This window comes from Rhinatrema bivittatum, chromosome 7, assembly GCF_901001135.1.
Source record: "Rhinatrema bivittatum chromosome 7, aRhiBiv1.1, whole genome shotgun sequence".
NCBI classification, from domain to species: Eukaryota; Metazoa; Chordata; class Amphibia; order Gymnophiona; family Rhinatrematidae; genus Rhinatrema; species Rhinatrema bivittatum.
Window position 1 is genome coordinate 92,033,765 of NC_042621.1, and position 18,301 is coordinate 92,052,065.

Sequence of the window (18,301 nt, forward strand, 5' to 3'; positions counted from 1 at the left end):
TGGCAATGCAATCATTGTTCTATGTGTGCCCAAACCATTGAAGGGGTAGAATGGCTGGATAAATCAGGGATCACACATAAAACATGGCAATCAACGAATTGTGCATCCACAAATGTAATTTATTTAATTATTTGTCCATGCGATTTATATTATATTGGACGGACCAAACGTCAGATTAGAACACGGCTAATAGAACACAAGAGTTGTATCACCACGGAGAAAGTAGCAGCGCCTATGGTGGTTCATTGCATCGAAAAGGGTCATTCCTTTCATCAATTAAAATGGAGAGTTATGGACGTTGTACCTTTAAACTTACGAGATGGGGATCCAAATTTCCAGTTAAACCTTATAGAACAATGGATCTTCAAGATGGACACGGTGATGCCTGCAGGATTGAATAGTACTATTGAGTGGTATTCTCTATAAGCGTAGTAATGACGCATGAGTACACATCATTTCCGCGGGATATTTAAATCTCAGCGGTGTAGGGTGACCGGAAAAGAAAGCTAAGAAAAACGCCGAGAGTTGCCATGCTACTGAATATGTGAGTACAGTGCTGTAGTAGGTTGAAAGTGGAATAATATGATGTGAGGTATAAATCTTGTTTCTTTGCGACGCAGATTACGCCCTTGAGGAAGGACTGGACACAAGTCCGAAACATTGTTGGGCAACATTGTTGGGCACAATGTTGGGCACATTACAGCAACGTGGAGAACTCGCATGTTGCTGACGAATTGAAGGGCATCAGCGTTTATCTTGAGACCGAGGAGAAGAATTAATATTTCAATGATAATACACAGATAAGTTTGGTTAATGATCATTATGTTGAAAAATGCACTAAGAAACTGAAATTGACAACATTCACTGTGGTGTTTTAAAAGCAAAGAAAAAATATAAAAAAAATTATGGACTGACCTATGATTAAGCATAAGGCAGAGTGATTTAGGTAAAATATACCACACAATGATGCCTATTATGAAGGTCAAAAATCATTGCATCTGATAATGTTAGTGTGAACAGGAAAATGGGTTCTTTAGTTATAGTTATTGATTGTGATTGGACCCGTTCCCCGTTGTGATTGACAGGTTGTCTGAGTAGTGCATTAGTGCCTTCAAAGACTGCCACTCCAACAAGACTGTGCTGATACAAACAGACAACACAGTAGCAATGTGGTACATAAACAAACAGGGAGGCACGGGATCTTATCTACTCTGTCAAGAAGCAGTGCAGATTTGGGCCTGGGCTCTCCAACACTCTATGCATCTCCGAGCAACTTATCTGGCAGACATACAAAACGTCCTAGCAGACGATCTCAGTCAGTGTTTCCATCCCCACGAATGGTCTTTGAATCCCGGTGTAGCGAGCAAAATCTTTCAATGCTGGGGTCGCCCAACCATAGACCTCTTTGCATCCAAACTGAATCACAAAGTGGAAAGATTCTGCTCCCTCCACGGCCATCTATAAATGTTCCACAGGGGTGCCTTTGCTCACCCCTGGAACACAGGACTTCTATATGTGTATCTTCCGATTCCGCTCATATCCAAAAATCTTGTGAAGCTACAACAGGACAGAGGATCAATGATCCTCATAACCCCGTACTGGCCTCGACAAGTATGGTTTCCCATATTCCTCGACCTCTTGATCAGAGAACCAATTCGCCTGGGCATAACGCCCACTCTCATAACTCAGAATCAGGGCAAGTTGCATCATCCCAACCTGCCAACTCTTGCCCTGACAGCTTGGATGTTGAAAGCTTAATTCTGCAACCACTTAATCTTTCAACTCAAGTCTCTAAAGTTCTCATAGCTTCACAAAAGCCTTCCACACGTAAATCTTACCACTTTAAGTGGACAAGATTTACCAAGTGGTGCACACGAAAAAGTTTTGACCCTTTCTCTTGCCCACTCTTTTACTGGATTACCTGTGCCACCTTTCAGATTCTGGTCCTACAGACATCCTCTGTAAGTGTACACCTAAGTGCCATAGCGACATACCACAAGGGAATAGGGGATGCGCCAATAACAGCGCAACCCCTAGTGAGTCGGTTTATGAGAGGCTTACTCCACCTTAAACCTCCCATTCGACCACCGGTTACTGAATGGGATCTTAATTTAGTGCTAACGAGACTCATGCGATCCCCGTTTGAGCCTCTGCACTCCTGCGATGAAAAATTTCTTACATGGAAAGTATTTTTCCTAGTAGCCATTACATCTGCTAGGAGAGTCAGTGAGTTGCAAGCTCTTGTCACATACTCACCCTACACAAGGTTCTTATATAACCGGGTAGTCCTTCACACTCACCCCAAATTCCTACCAAAAGTGATAACGGATTTTCACCTCAATCAATCCATAGTCTTGCCTACTTTCTTTCCAAGGCCACACTCTCACCAGGGAGAGAGCGTTTTACACACCTTAGATTGTAAACGTGCACTAGCTTTTTACCTGAACCGCACAGCAGCCCATAGAAAATTCACCCAACTCTGTTTCTTTTGACAAAAATAAACCAGGTGTTGCAGTGGGAAAACAAACTCTCTCCAACTGGCTAGCAGACTGTATCGAATTCTAATATAAAAAAGCAGACATTCCTCTCCAGGGGCGAATAAAAGCATACTCAGTAAGGGTTATGGCTACATCAGTAGCACACTACCATTCTGTGCCTATTGCTGATATCTGCAAAGCTGCAACTTGGAGTTCACTTCACACCTTTGCAGCACATTACTGTTTGGACAAGGAAGGACAACAAGATTCAGCCTTTGGACAATCTGTCTTAAAGAACTTATTTTCAGTATAGTACCAACTCCTTCTACATCTATCCTACTGTGATTTCAGGCTGCCTCATTTTTTCGAACAGTACACCAGTTGTGCTTGTTGCACAAGTTGTATGCTGTTGGTCCAATACAAGAATGACTCAGCCTGTAGCTTGCTAATCATCCAAATGTGAGGACTATCATCCTGCTTGTCCTGGAATAAAGCAAAATTGCTTACCTTGTAATAGGTGTTTTCCCAGGACAGCAGGATGTAGTCCTCACGAAACCCACCTGCCACCCCGTGGAGTTGGGTCCGATACGTTTTATTATTTTATTTTTTTGCTCCCGCTTACTGCTACAAACGAGACTGAAGGGAGACCCCTGTGGCTGAGAATATCATGGCATGCTGGGCATGCTCAGTGCCTTCACTATGCCAATCAAAAGTTTCTAGAAACTTTGACAGAAGTTTTTCCGTATCAGGGCTCTATCTGATGATGTCACCCATATGTGAGGACTACATCCTGCTGTTCTGGGATAACACCTATTACAAGATAAGCAATTTTGCTTTATTTACTCTCTCGGTTAATAGAAGGACCAGGGGGTACTCCATGAAGTTAGCAAGTAGCTCATTTAAAACAAATCAAAGAAATTCTTTTTCACTCAGCGCATAGTTAAACTCTGGAATTCATTGCCAGGGGATGTGGTTTCAGCAGTTAGTCTTATTGGAATTAAAAAAGGTATGGATAGGTTCCTGGAGGTTAAATTCATAAACTGAAAATCTAAAAGTGGGAAAGGCTCCAGGGCCCGATGGCCTTACAGACAAATTTTATAAAACCTTCGGTCATACCTTGGTTCCCTATTTACAGAGTCACTTTAATTTCCTGCCCTGAACCCAGATTCAAATAAAACCGGCATTACTATTATCGCTAAGCCTGGCAGGGACCCAGCCTTATGTGCTTCATACCGTCCAATCTCCCTGATCAATTTAGATCTCAAACTTCTCGCCAAAATTTTAGCAGATAGATTAAACTGCTTTGTAGCCCAAATCACACACCCTGATCAGGTGGGATTTATTCCAGGCCGCATGGCCAGTGATAATGTGCGTAAACTAATCAATATTCTATGGGGCACTACCGTACAAAAGACATCCCATCTTTTATTGGCCATTGATGTGGAAAAGGCCTTTGATATGGTGCATTGGCCCTTTCTATTTCAAACTCTCCACCTCATGGATTTTGGCCTTTCGTTTCAAAATTGGGTTCGGGCTCTCTATAATTCTCCCTCAGCTTGCCTCAAAATTAATGGCAGGTACTCCACTTCATTTCCTGTCCAAAGAGGTACTCGTCAGGGATGTCCCCTGTCTCCTCTCTTATTTGCCATTTTTCTTGAACCCTTAGCTATTCGTATAAGGAATAATACGAGGGTTCAGGGTTTTTCTCTCAAATCCCACCAATATAAAATGTCATTCTTTGCTGATGATATTATATTTTCAGTTAGCAACCCTGTTGTATCTCTCCAGGAAATTGAAACCGAACTAGCGCTTTTCATCGCTACCTCGGGCTTCAAATTTAACTGGGATAAGTCAGAGATCTTAAATATTTCATGTCCACCTGACCTGACACACTCCTTGCAAGCATCTCATAACTTTAAGTGGACACCCAATGAACTTAAGTATCTCGGGATCTATCTTAATAACAATATTTTGGATCTGTTCCAGCTCAACTATGCCCCCCTCATACAGAAGGTGGATAAAGATTTAGATAAATGGAATTCCCTTCCCTTAACATGGCTAGGTCGATTGGCAACCATTAAAGATGAACATTCTCCCTAGATTTCTATATCTCTTCCAGACTTTGCCTATTTCAGTTAGTAATGCAATGTTGATCATGTGGTAGAAAAAACTCCTCCGATTTCTATGGCACCATTGGCCCCCTAGAGTGGCGCGCAAGATTTTATATCAACACAAAACGTCAGGAGGCCTAGGATTACCAAACCTGATTTGGTACTACGTGGCAGCTCAACTTCGCCCAATCATAGATTGGCATCATACTGACAGTCATAAGCCGCGGGTACAACTCAAGCAGGAGTGGATTCCTTCTATGCCTCTTTCCTCCTTAATTTGGCAACCTAGCAAGACTATGAACCAGGGAAACCAAGTTTTATACCGACCTTCATTTACTATGAAGGTCGGTATAAAAAAAAAACCAAAAACTGTTAAATAAATAGCCAACTGCTCTAACCACCAGACTACTCCTCCACACTAGTTTTGGGTTGTTTTTTTTAATTTAATGTAGCACTGAAAAGTGCTGTTGTGGGTGCTGCAGAGGCAGTGAGGCAACTAAAAGAGGAAATTGTGAAGAAAATTTCAAATTTGCAAAGGTTTTAGAGAAAAATATCTGGAGAGACTGGATACATGTGCTCAGACAAAAAATAACTGAGGAGGCTCACGAGGCAATGCTTATGCAGTAACTCCTGCACATGCTTAGTACAGCTTAAAGGTCTAGTAGATAAGAGAAATGAGTCTGTTCAGTGCCATCTGATGTCTTCACCCCATCAGCCTGCTTATCAATGGAAAAAGAGATAAAGCATATAAATCTATACCTCTCTATATACATAGATATCTGTCCTCTCCATTAGCTATTTTGATGTTTGACAATGGTGTTCCTTGTTACTATGGTTTCTTGCTCCCTCTGATTGGCTATTTTGATTCTTTGCTGTGATTAGCCTTTGGAGATCACATGACGTTTTAGTGCTCTTTCTGAATATACTACCCGCTTCTCTGTGTCCTTTTTACTGTCAATCTGCTTAGCTTATATAGCATGCTTACCAGGTTATTAATCAACTTGGCTACACGTGTGTATTAGTTATGAAATCTGTCTATTGAATTATTAGTATGCATTATTTGGCAGATAATATTTCACTGTTTTCTGTAGCCTATTTTTTCAGGTCTGACTAGTTTCTGCATCTTTTCTTTTCTCTCTATCCCTCCCAATGCAGCTGATTTGTCCATGTCAGGGAACAGTATTATCTTCTGCTTACTCTGATGCTGGACATATTAAAGTGATGCTTTGCTCTATCAAGCTTTTTTGGTTTGTTTTCTAAAACTGGCACAAGAACAGACCTTTACCCTTCTCAGTGCTACATTTCTAATTTTGAATACAATAAAAATACATCTCTCTCAACAAGTTAATTATTCTCAACTTGACCTTATAAACCCTGCTTAAAACTAAAACCCGAAGAGCCATTCCATCTTATCGAGCTGAATCTTACACCCTTTTGGGTCATCTTGATACACCTGTTACAACCCCAAACACCATGAAATGCCCCAGGCAGAGGGCACATCATTCATGGGGATCCATAATAGACATGATCCTCATGCACCGTGGGCACTGCTTAAAACCCGAGGACATGTCGTCGTGAAAGAAAAGGGACACAATCTCAAAACTGATGGTCATAGGCTTTGATAGGCAGAAAGCACCAAGCACACCACCATCCCAAGGGTTCAACTATGAAATGAAACTTAGCAAAACCATCAAAAACTCTGGCTAAAACGATTAGGGGAGAACCCCTTGTCAACTGCGCAATCCCATTTACAGGGAAAAAAAACAGCGAAATACAGGCCAAAACTTCTAAGAAGAAGCGAAAAAAAAGAGACTCAATTTGCCACGAGACACGAGGCTCCGTGGAAGAGACTGAGAGGACTCCGCATGGATGCATGGTATAATGCATGGGTGAGCATGCTCACAGAGGCTCAAAGTTCTAGAAACTTTATAAGTTTTCTGTGCCGGGCTCCATCGGATGATGCCACCCATGTATGAAGTCTGCTATCCTGCTTGTCCTTGGAGAAATAACTAGGCCTTACATTGTTCCCTAAAATTGATAGGCCTTATGTCTTTAGGAACTGAATTCCAAAAGTATGGCCTTGCACAAGAAAGTCCTTTTTGACATTCTCCATGAATTTAACCTCAAAGAGAACGTATTTAACAAAACATCCAGGCTGGGACACAAAGCAGTCACCCAGGAACATATATCAGCCATTCATTAAGATATGCTGGATCCTTGTTAAAAATAGATTTATAAACTAGGTAAAAAAAATGAAAAACCTATCTTAAAATAATAAGCCACGGAAGGCTCTGCAGGGCAGGTTTAATATGTAGGGTTTACTCCTGATATAATCATGCTGATGCATTTTGAATTAGATGGAGGTGAAAAAGTTGCTTTTGTACGCCAATCAATAGACTGCTACAATAATCTAGGTGGGTAATCACCAATGTATTAGTTACAAAGGGCAGATCTTTTCTCGTTAATAACAGCTTTAATTTCATTCCTCAGCATGAGGACAATATAATAACGTTTGCTAGGATTAGTGCACTGCTTTGGGCTTAATGCATTTTTTTTTTTCTAGACTAAAATTACTTTTCCTGTAATAAAGTTTAATGCACAAAATAATGTGCGCTAAAAGGGAAAAGTGAATTTTAGCGCACTTTCATGCAAATGAATGGTAATCACCTACATATGGAACTACTTCTAATGCAGCTAAGTGTGCTAAAAATTAACAATTTTTTCTCTCTCAAGGTATTAATTTTATTTTACTTCACTTCTGAGGTGAAGTACAGTTGACTGCCATTTAATTCTATGGGATGTAAAAGGAAATTTCAATCAAATCAGCTTGCCTCCCACCTTATCTAAATATTCTCTTCTCCCTCCTCCCCTAGAGGCAACAGGTGGCATCCCAACGTCCTGTCAGTTACAGAGGGGGCATTTCCCCACCTGCTGTGTTAGCCCAACCTACTCATTAATTTATTCACTGTACTGCCAAAGAAGAGACCAATCCTCATTTAGAAGCTGATTCTGAATGGGAGTTGGTCTTTTCTTTGAAAGTGCCATGAATAAATTACTGGACTGTCAAAGAAAAAAACTAATCTCCATTCAGAACTAGGGAACCAATCCCAGTTCCGAATCCGTTCCCAAACAGCGATCAATCCCTTCTTTGAAAGTACAGTGAATAAATTAATAAATATAGTAGACTAGCCCCACTATCTACAGATATAGAAATGTTTCCCCCCTCCCAGAGCTGGGAGAAGGCAGGGATACTGCCTCATGCCTGGAGAAGAAATATTTAAATTGACTAGAGGAAGAGAGGTTGTTCTGGGATGGAAAAAGGGGATCTCATTAACCCATCTCTTCACCAGTCCCCATCCTACTGAATCCCCAATCCACTAATCCCCTAATACCTAAATGACCAATGCATCTCTTAATGTCCCCACCCAAAAATCCAAAACACACCTAAATGTTCACCCCAACACTTAACGATGCACACTGTGCCTCCCAACCAGTCACCACAATGTGTTCCCAACCCAGTAACAATCCCCACTGTGTTCCCTCAAATTACTTACACACCTCAATGTGACTCCAACCCACTGATGACTACTAACTTTACCCAACAACCTTATAAGCCTCCCCGGCACAACTTCTCCTCACTATTCTGACAGTCTTATTTTTTAAACTCTTCTCAGCTGTTTTTAGTTTAGCTAGAAGTAACCCTAACTGATTAATTCCCTCTACTGGGATCTGTAGTCATTCTAGACAAACTACAAGTGCTGTATGGGGAATACATCAACTGGTTCAAAAAATTAAACAGAAGCTGTGATTACCTTTTGCACAAGCAGGTAAATTAGCAACTAATTTATGCTGTAGCCAGCCTGAAGCTTTGGAATTCTCTTCCTAAAGAATTAAGGTAAGAGGCTTGAATTTATACATTTAGCAAACATCCACATCTGTCTGTCTTCCTTCCCACTCCATTCCACCTTCTCTTCCTCCAGACCGGTATTTCTCGCCACCTCTCTGTCCATCCCCATCAGTCATGCTCTCTCTCCATCTCCAGTCCCCCCACCTCCAATTCATCCCCATCAGTCTCTCTTCCCACTCTCTCTGCATTTCCATGCCATCCCCAGCAGTACCCCTCTGACACTGCCAGCCCCCCCCCAGTTCCTCTCTCTCACAGCCTCAGGCCACCCCTGCCAATCCAAGGATGACCTGGATTGGCCACTGTTGGAAAAAGGATACTGGGCTTAATGGACCCAGTATGGCAATCTTATGTTCTCTTTCGTACCATCACCACCCCCTCCCCCCAAGACCATCCCATTCTCTCTCTCTCACCCTTCCAGCCTAAGGCCAATCGCATCTGTCCATCTCTGCCCAGCCCCAGTCCCTCTCTCCCAGCCTCAGGACATCTCCACAGTCCCTGCCACTTCTCACCCCAACCCATCCCCAGCAGTCTCCCTCTCCCAACCTCCCTCTCCCTTCCAGAGCCATTCCAACCAGTCTCTCTCTCTCTCACCTTCACACCCTCCCTTCCCCAAGCCATCTGCACTAATCTTTCTATCCCTCCTTCCCATAGACCAATCCACCCGCTTTCCCCCTCCCCAAATACATTCAGACTTACCCCTACCCGAACTCTCCAAGAACCAGTCTCTTTCTTTCATACAGTCTACCAACAATAGTTCCTTTTTCTCCACATCTTGCTCCTCTGTCTATTCCTACTAGATATCCTCTCCCAAGACCATCCAAAGCAGGTGCTCCCTCACTCCCATCAGTCCATCCCCACCACTCACTCTCTCCCTCAACTTCCACTTGCCCTGAGTCCATCCACACCAGTCTCTCCCTCGCCAGTCCATCTTGATCAGGCTCTTACTCTCACCATCTTGGCACACCCCGCCTCCCAGAAGTCTCAGCCTCTCGGTGTCCAGATCCATCCCCAACAGTCTAACTCTCTCCCCATGCATCCCCAATAGAGTCTTCTCTCCCCCTACCTTCCTCCTTCAGGTCACCCCCTAACAATCTCTCTCTCTCCTCCCACCCCAGACCAAACCTACCAATCTCACCCCATGCATGTCGATCCCAGTCTCTTTCACACCTTCCCATCCAACCCTACCAGTCTATTTCCCTTCCTCCTCAGACTATCCACATCAGTCCCCCTCTCCATAGTCCATTCCTACCAGATTAACCCAACTGATCCCCACCACTCTCCGCTCTACACCATCAGCCCATCCCCACCAGTCCCTCTCTCCCCTGCCAGTCCATCCCCACGAGTTCATCTCCACCACTCTCTGTCTCCCTGACAGTTTATCTCTATCACTCTCTCCATTAGTCTCACTAATCCCAATAGTCAATCTCCACCAGTCTCTCTCTCCCTCCCCACAGACCATCCCCACTAGTCCCTTTCCCTTCCCCTCCCCCTAACACCACACACCAGTCCTTCTCTGTCCCCCTTCCTAGTCCATCCCCACCAGTCTCTCACTCTTCCCTGCCAGTCCATACCCACCAGTCTCTCACTCTTCCCTGCCAGTCCATACCCACCAGTCTATCTTTCACTAACCTCCACCGGTCTATCACTACCAGTCCCTCACTCACTCTTCCCCACGTCCATCCCCACAGTCTCTCTCACTCTCCCCACCAGTCTTTCTTTTCCTCCCTCAGACCAATACCACCTGTCCCTTGGTCTCCCTTCGCCCTAGACAATCCCCACCAATCCCTCCTAATCCATCTCCAAAAGTCTCTCTCCCCCAGTCTATCTCTCTACTTCCACCAATTGATCCCAACAGTCTCTCTTCCTGTCTTCCCAAATTCATCGCCATCACTTTCTTCACTCCCCCACCCTGAATCCATCCCCAACAGTGTTTCTCTCTCTCTCCCTGCAAGTCCATTCCCAAAGGTATAGCGATGAACACTCACCATCCCTCTACCAGGTCATCCCCACCAATCTCTTTCCACTCTCCCTCAACTGTCTCTCACCCCAGTCCATCTGCAGCAGTCCCTCTCTCTTCCTTTCCAGACTATACTATTCTGTCTATTTCTCAGTCCCCTCAGTCCCTGTCCACCCCAATCCAACACCATTAGTCTCTCACTCCCACCCCAAGCCCATACCCACAAGACTGTCTACCATACAATGCATCCCCAGCAGTCTCTCTCTCCCTACCCAGTTTATCCCCAAAGGTCTCTCTCTTCTTCTCCCAGCCCATCACCAGTCTTCCTCTCCCTCCCCATAAGAAAATCCCCACCAGTCCATGGCTGTTCCTCCACCCTAGACCATGCCCAACAGTCTCTCTCCCCCAGTCCATTCCCAGCAGTCTCTTTTTCTCCCTCCTTCCCATACATCCCCATCTTCTCTCTCCCTCCCCTATCCCACACCAGTTTCTCGGTTTATACGTCCTAGCCCATTATTCTCTCCCCCAATTCACCTCAATAATATCTCTCTCTCCGCCCCCAGTCCATCCCAAGTAATTTATATCTCTATCTCTCCAGTCCATTCCCAACAGTGTCTCTGTCCCTCACAATTCCATCTCCAATAGTATATACACACTTCCATCCGACCAGTTTCTCTCTCTCCCCAGTCCATCCCCACAGACTCTTCTCTCTCTCCTCAGTCCATCCTCACCAGTCCCTCTCTCTCCACAGTCCATCCCCACCAGTCTGTCTCTCTCCACAGTCCATCCCCACCAGTCCCTCTCTTGTCTCTCCTTCTCTAGGCCATCCCCACACATCTTGATCCCAGCAGTATCAAGGAATATGTGAAATCATTCCTTGTCAGTATAGCAGTTCTTAAAGGAGCAAGGAAACAGCTGTAAACATCCCTAAAATACAAGACAGAAAGGTGCAAGCTATATGCATGGTACAAAGGTACATTTCCCTTGTCATCTCCAAATATCCTGCCTGTCTACTGCTGCCTCCCTCACATCCACTCCCAGCAAGAGGACATGGTCAACACCACTCAGTCTCCCTCATCACAAGACTTGTTTGCTGTTTCTTGTTAAAAGAGGATAAAAAAGGAACTAGCTACCACCCCTTCACCCAACCTGGGGACACAAAGACCCAATAGGGTTCCTTCCTCGCTGGCCTTTATCTGATGGTAGGGGAAAAGGACTCCCATACTTGCTCTGTCCCTCAGTATCTACTGATGTTCCACAGCAAGCCTGGCTTTTCCAAAACACACATATGGACAACACTGGCAACAGCAACGGGACAGCCTCCCATCTTTCTCCTAAGTGGCGTTCTGCCTTACATGCAGTATGAACAGTCATGCAAACAGGCAAGCATGCACATCTACTTGCCTCCAATATGCATATGGATTGGCTGACAGTAAGAACCTTACACTTCCACAGTGAGATGCTTTTCTTACTGCCCAAAACAGTTATTCTATCTTTTAAAGGACTATGAAGCTAAAGTTTGAGCCTTTATCAGAACCCCTTAGCTTGTGTTAAGACAAAAAATGTAATTCTTGGACAATCTACATTTAGAAATCATGCTGGCTGAATATTTCAAGCTGAAAGCTTCCTGACCAGTCCCAGTGAGTTTGAAATTCAGCCACTGGCAGTCTGGCTAAGTTATCCGGATATACTTATCCAAATAACTTAAGATATTTGGAAGAAATAACTGCACCACTGAATAAATCAGTTATTTGGATAAATGTATCCAGATAACTTTAGGACAGCCTTGCAACACAACCAGACTTATTCAGATAAAATATTCAGCATTATCTGAATAAGTTAAGTATTTTTAATCAGCCTCATAATCGGAAAAATCCAGATTTATCTGGTCAATTTTTATCTGGATAAAAACTTTACCAGATAAACTGGCAGCAGTAAATGCAGCAAGGATTTCAAATTCCACAGTTTGTTCAGATGAATCCAAACTTAGCTATGTAAACTTTGAACACAGACCTCAATATTTAGTTTAATGAAGTCTATTTTCCAATCAGTTTAATAAGGGGTGATAGACTTCAACACAGCATTGAATTTCTGCTCTTTTTATCTTATGTCATTCAAAAAAATAAAAAATGATCACAAGGGAATGTAATTATTTGCTATAATTCTTTCCAAGCATTTTCTTTAATTATTTCTTGATTTTTAACCTGCAAGAGCATGAAGGCATTCACTATTTACATTCAGTGTTTTGCTGCAAGTAAAATTTTCAGCCCTCCAATCTTTTCACTATTATATATAATACAAACTGAAATTTGGTAAAACCCTTTTGATAGATCTGACAGAGATAGCACTTTGCATTTTCAATAGGTGAATTAATGCTCTCATGATGGCTTTCTTCTGTTTAATTCATGCTAAAAACAGGGCTTCCCAAGCAGGTTCTAGTAACCCAATAGCTAGTCTTTTTTCAGAATGTCTAAATAAATGCATATTCATTGTGCAGAGTATGCAAATTTATCTCATGTATATTCATCATGGATAACCTCAAAACCAACTAATTAGATCACCAGGACAATATTAGGAAGCCCTGTGTTATAACAAGCATATTGTCCCCTTGATGACTTGTTTCAGAGTTATAAACATAGTCCAATTATTGAAGCCTGAAAAGAGACAATTCAACATTAATTGAATCTAGATGTCGGCCAATATAACAGGATTGTCCAAGGATTCGTAGTAATGAAATAAAACACTATAATCCTTCACCGGGTGAAGACACCATTTAAATTAAAGCAGCTTTATATGATTTGTGTCTTGTTTTTGAATGTCATTTAGTAGGTAGCTCTCTTGCCTGCTATGCAGTCTATCATGGAGCGCCTAATAGTATTCAAAGCCCCCAAAGAGGCTAACAAGAAAGAACAAAATGTTTTCATTGTACATCCCAAGCCCAGATGACAAAGAAAATTAGTTTTAATTTAAATATTTCACAAACTCCTAGAACATGTTCTCCTTTCATAATTGCAATACACTACTGCTCCTTCAGGGTGCATTTCAACCAAACTGATTTACCTTGCTAGCACTGAGACACACGACTACCGATTCTTATGTCTCCAGCTTTTGGATGTTTTCAACTTTTGCAAACTTCTACACAACTATACCCTTCAAAGCATTTTTGGATGGCAAGGGTAATGCATTATGCAAAAATATAATTTAAATATAATATAATTTAAAAAATTAAAAATCAGGTAGCAAAAATGTGCTGCAAATGTATCCTTGCATTTTAACAGGATCTTTCTTACCTTGCCAGTCTCTCTTTCGAAATCCACATACTCCCGAGTTGGTGCTTGTCGCTGCTCCCCCTGCCAGCTGGCCGGAAAGAACTGGAGAGACAGATTGGTTCCTGTGGCCACAAAAGCCTTTTAGAAAAATCAATACAAACAGAATCAGGGAGCAAGACATTACATAAATTATACAGGCAGTCATTTATTTTTACAACAGTTTATGTCTTAAACTAGGCAATGCAAAGAATACTTAAAGTAGAAAAACATGCACTCATCAGTTTTCTAAACTTTTGAGTTACAAACATCTGATTCCATTTTAATGACATTTGCCATTGGCTACCTGAAATATAAAATACAGCATGGAATATTCTTTCAATGATTTTTTTTTCTTAATTATTCTGGCATTTCAAATTCCATTTATAAACTCTATACTAACCCTGCACTTAAACCTTAATTTTGGGGGAAAACATGCAGATTTTTTATATTATAATAAATATTTTCATGGCAAATTCTGGATGTTCAAGGTAAAAAAAACAAATGTTAAGAAATTCTAATCAACCTTATGTGACAAGGTACCTATCTCCATGAGCTGGTGTGTGTATATGGTTTGAGCAATGCAAAGTAGGTAGGTGACATGGGCCACTGATTTCTTTTGTTTTTTTTATTATTATTATTGCTATAGAGGCAGGGGGTTGAGTTTCAAAGGGTGCTGGGAGAATGAAGGAAGGGAAGAGACAGAGGTATATAAAGCCTTTCCACCTGTTAGACTGTGCCATCCTGCTGCGTTACATTTTGAACACTGCAGTGTTTACAGACTGAGTAGTCTCACCCCAGGATCTATATACTAAATGGTTTTAAAACTGAGACATCTAACTGCCATTTGTTCATACACTATACAGCTAAAAGTGTTTACCCAGGAAGATTCACATATATCAGCCACTGCAGCATTTTGGGTTTTTTTCTCTTTTCTCTAAGGAAGTTCAGGGCCCAGCATCACTGTTATTATTTTTGCGTGGTGTGTATACACAACCAGGACTGGGGACTGTGTTGGGCAGGTTGGAACACCCGCTTAATGCACTGGTGCCAAGGCTACCTCAGGGCTAGTGTATATGTCTAATGCTTTATGTCTATAATAGGTCACACTGTGATTCTAGCAAGCTGGGGTATACCGTAGTACTAAGTGTCCATACCATTGCTGCCTAAGCTATCTGCTTTACAGGAAGTACTATCCTGATATTGTTTCATCTGTATATATTTGTTCTGTTTACTGCTGTTTCATCACTGCCTTTATGGTTCTCTCCACCAAATAAAATTAAAAACAATTTAAGTGTTACGGCGTGTGGTGTTGTATCCTGTGTCACCCTGCTCAGAATTAGGGGTATTAATAGCATTGAATCAGAGATGCCTGAGTCATTAGCCCAATATCTTAAGAACCTGCAACCCCTATCTGGTCCTATTAAATGTGGACTGGTGGGATCTTCTATTGCAGCCCATCTCCAGCTATTGGAAGCAGGCTTTTCCCATGTTCCCTGGTGGGAGCACTACACTTACTATAGCAATTCAGGGTTGCAATACCTTCTGCCCTACCCTCTCTGCCAAACAAAATATACTTAACAATATTTACAAAGTACACAGGTTATGTCTGCTTTCCCATTTTTCATTACTACAACCCCTTCTGTATCCAACATAGGCTTTTCACATCTCCTCTCTCTCGTCTGCAAGTCTTTTCCCTTTGTGCCTCATCTCTGAAATAAATTTCTCCTTGCAATACAGTAAGGTACCCCCACCCCTTACACATACATTATAACAATTTGAGTCAAACAAATACATCTTGACAAAAAATTCAACAAAAAAGCAACAAAAAAATGTAAGATGCAATAATAATTCAAAACAAAAATATGTTGTCATAACTATACTAGAATTAAAGTCTTCATAATGGAAGAGGATTCTAAAAAAGAAACTGATAGAACAAAACAAAAATCACAATAATTGAAAGTTAAGATCGACACCAGGGAAACACTGAATTAAACCACACTAGTACTAAAAAATAATTACACCTCACTGATGCATTACACCTCATGATGCATAACACTGAGGGCTCTTTTGCCCATAAATTTCTGTAATTATACAGGGTCAAAAAAGACACTTTTAAGCTCTACTTAAATTCTATCTGGAAACAATCTCTTAAGAAAGGAATTCCACTAGTCTCCATAAAACTCTTACCTCCTCTATCATCTACCATTGTACCATCCCTGTCACTGCCTCCCACTTTCATTTCACGTGTACGTTTCCCCTCCTTACCCATCATATCCCACTTAAACTGTATGCTCTTCTAAACAAATAATTCCTATACCTATATAGACTTATAGGTTTCATTCTAGATTTCTCTTGGATGCTGCTGCCTATATTGCAGAAATACATAAAATACGCAGTAATATCCACCATGAAAAAAAAGTTGATTATGAAGTTTTGTTTTTTTGTTTTGCTTTTTTTTTTTTTAAACTAAATATCTCATGATCCTATGGCAACAGCCATGTTTATAGTTTACAAAATGTTTATAATCAGACATACTAGATTCAAATGATAATACCATAACAAAATCATAAATGACTTTACAAAAACTTTCAGACTGGAAAGCTCCAGGATTATGTCTGGCACTTCTACTAAAAGACTGATAGAATTTATAAATAACTTGTATATACACAAATGATATAGAATACTTATAAATACTAACCAACTTTAAGATCAGAGGGAAGCCTAAATTTTTCTACATTAATAGCTGAAGTATCAAACTAATGAGAGAGGACTGAAACCAAAATGTTTAAAGGGGAAATGGGCCCCCAAAATTGTATTTTCATTTTTCAGCTAACAGGAGCAAAACTGTATAGCAGCAATTTCTGAAATATGAGGATTTAGAACATTAAATTAGATTTGATGTTTTTGCAAGATTAAATTATTCTTACCTGATAATTTTCATTCCTCGAGTCCTGCTAGATCAGTCATTTCAGCTGACAGAGGACACACCTCTTATGACCTCACTTTGGGTTATAAGGAGGGTGTGGTCCTAGTCTAATTCAGTAGCCTACTGCCAGAGCACCATCACTATCCACAATACCCTACCTTTTTTTTTTTTTTTGTAACATGTCATTGGCCTACATGATTGATCCGAATGAGAAAAGTACTATCACCAAAAGAGAACAAGCACCCTTAGAAAATACTAGTGTGTTTCATGATCATACTCTACTTAAACCCTGCTCCTGCGTGGTCTCCAGTCTGGTCTAACAGGACTCAAGGAAAGCAAGTTACAAGTAAGAATAATTTAACCTTCCTTTTCTTCCTGCTAGACCAGTCATTATATATAAGAGTTATCAAAGCTATTCCTTGCTGGGGCGGAAAGAAGCTGTCTTAATGATCCCTTCCTCAAAGACAGCATCTACTTTGGCCTGTATTTCCAATCTGTAATGTTTTACAAAAGAATGCAAGGAAGACCAAGCTGCTTTGCAGACTTCCTGTAGAGAGGGCAAAACTGCCTCTACGCCCAGGATGATGTCTGCGCCCTTGTAGAGCGGGCCCGGCATGCTTACATGACAGTAAGAAGGCTGACAAGACTGCCTCCTTGATCCATCTAGTTATGGTGGCCTTGGAGGCTACCTCCCCTTTCTGGGCACTACCAAACACCACAAACTGTTTTTTATTTTCCTAAAAACATTTGTTACCTTCAGATATCTCAAGAGAATCCGACATACATCTAGCAACCGTAGTCTCATCTTTTCTCTGTCAGTCACTACTGCTGAAGACAGGAAGGGATACCGATTGACTAATGTAAAATGTAGATATTACCTTAGGCAGGAAAGACAGGACTTGCCTAAAGATAACAATCTTGCAAAATTATTAGATCAGGATCTCTGCAGAACAAGGCCTGAAGGTCTGAGATGCATCTACCCGAGCAAGGAAGGAAGAAAGCTTTAAGAGGCAAGTCCTTAATGGATGCCTGTTTTATTGGCTCAAAGGGCGGTCTGACCAAGGCCCTTAAGCACCAGGCTGAAATCCCATTGGGGCACAATTGGGCGGAATGGCAGCGTAATGCGCTTTACCCCTTTCAGGAAATGCCCTATGTCTAGATGTGCGGCTACTGGGGTGCCTTTGTCTCCCTATAGCACATAATGGCTGCTACTTGGAACTTCAAGGAATAGAGTGCTAGTCATTTGTCTAGGCCCATTTGTAAAAAAATATACACTCTGTAGAATATCTGCTTTCCAGAGAGAAAGGTCCTCCTTGGAGCAGTAATCCTCAAAAGTTCTCCAAACTCTGATATATGTTAGGGAACTGGAAAACTTCCATACCTGTAACATAATTGAAATTACTAAGGCCGAATAACCTCTTTCACAGGCACGCCCTTTCAAAGGCCAAGCCATAAGAAAGAATGGAGACCGATTTTCCATCGGCCAGAGAAGACCCTGCTCCTTTAGCATGGCAAAGAAGCTCTGTCCAGGAGTCTCACCAGATCCGGGTACCAGGACCTCCTCAGCCAATCTGGGGCCACTAGAATGATCAGGAACAGATGGTTCTCCACCTTC

General features: G+C 41.8%; 1 protein-coding gene across 10 annotated transcripts in view; it reads right to left on the reverse strand.

Moving 5' to 3' along the window:
- CBFB (core-binding factor subunit beta) overlaps positions 1 to 18,301 on the reverse strand; it is a 261,658-nt gene that overhangs the window by 186,814 nt on the left and 56,543 nt on the right. For all 10 annotated transcript variants that reach the window (XM_029608699.1, XM_029608703.1, XM_029608704.1 and 7 more), the window contains exon 3: positions 13,743 to 13,859. In XM_029608699.1, coding sequence (XP_029464559.1) covers positions 13,743 to 13,859 — 117 coding nt within the window. The remainder of the gene's footprint in view (positions 1 to 13,742; positions 13,860 to 18,301) is intronic.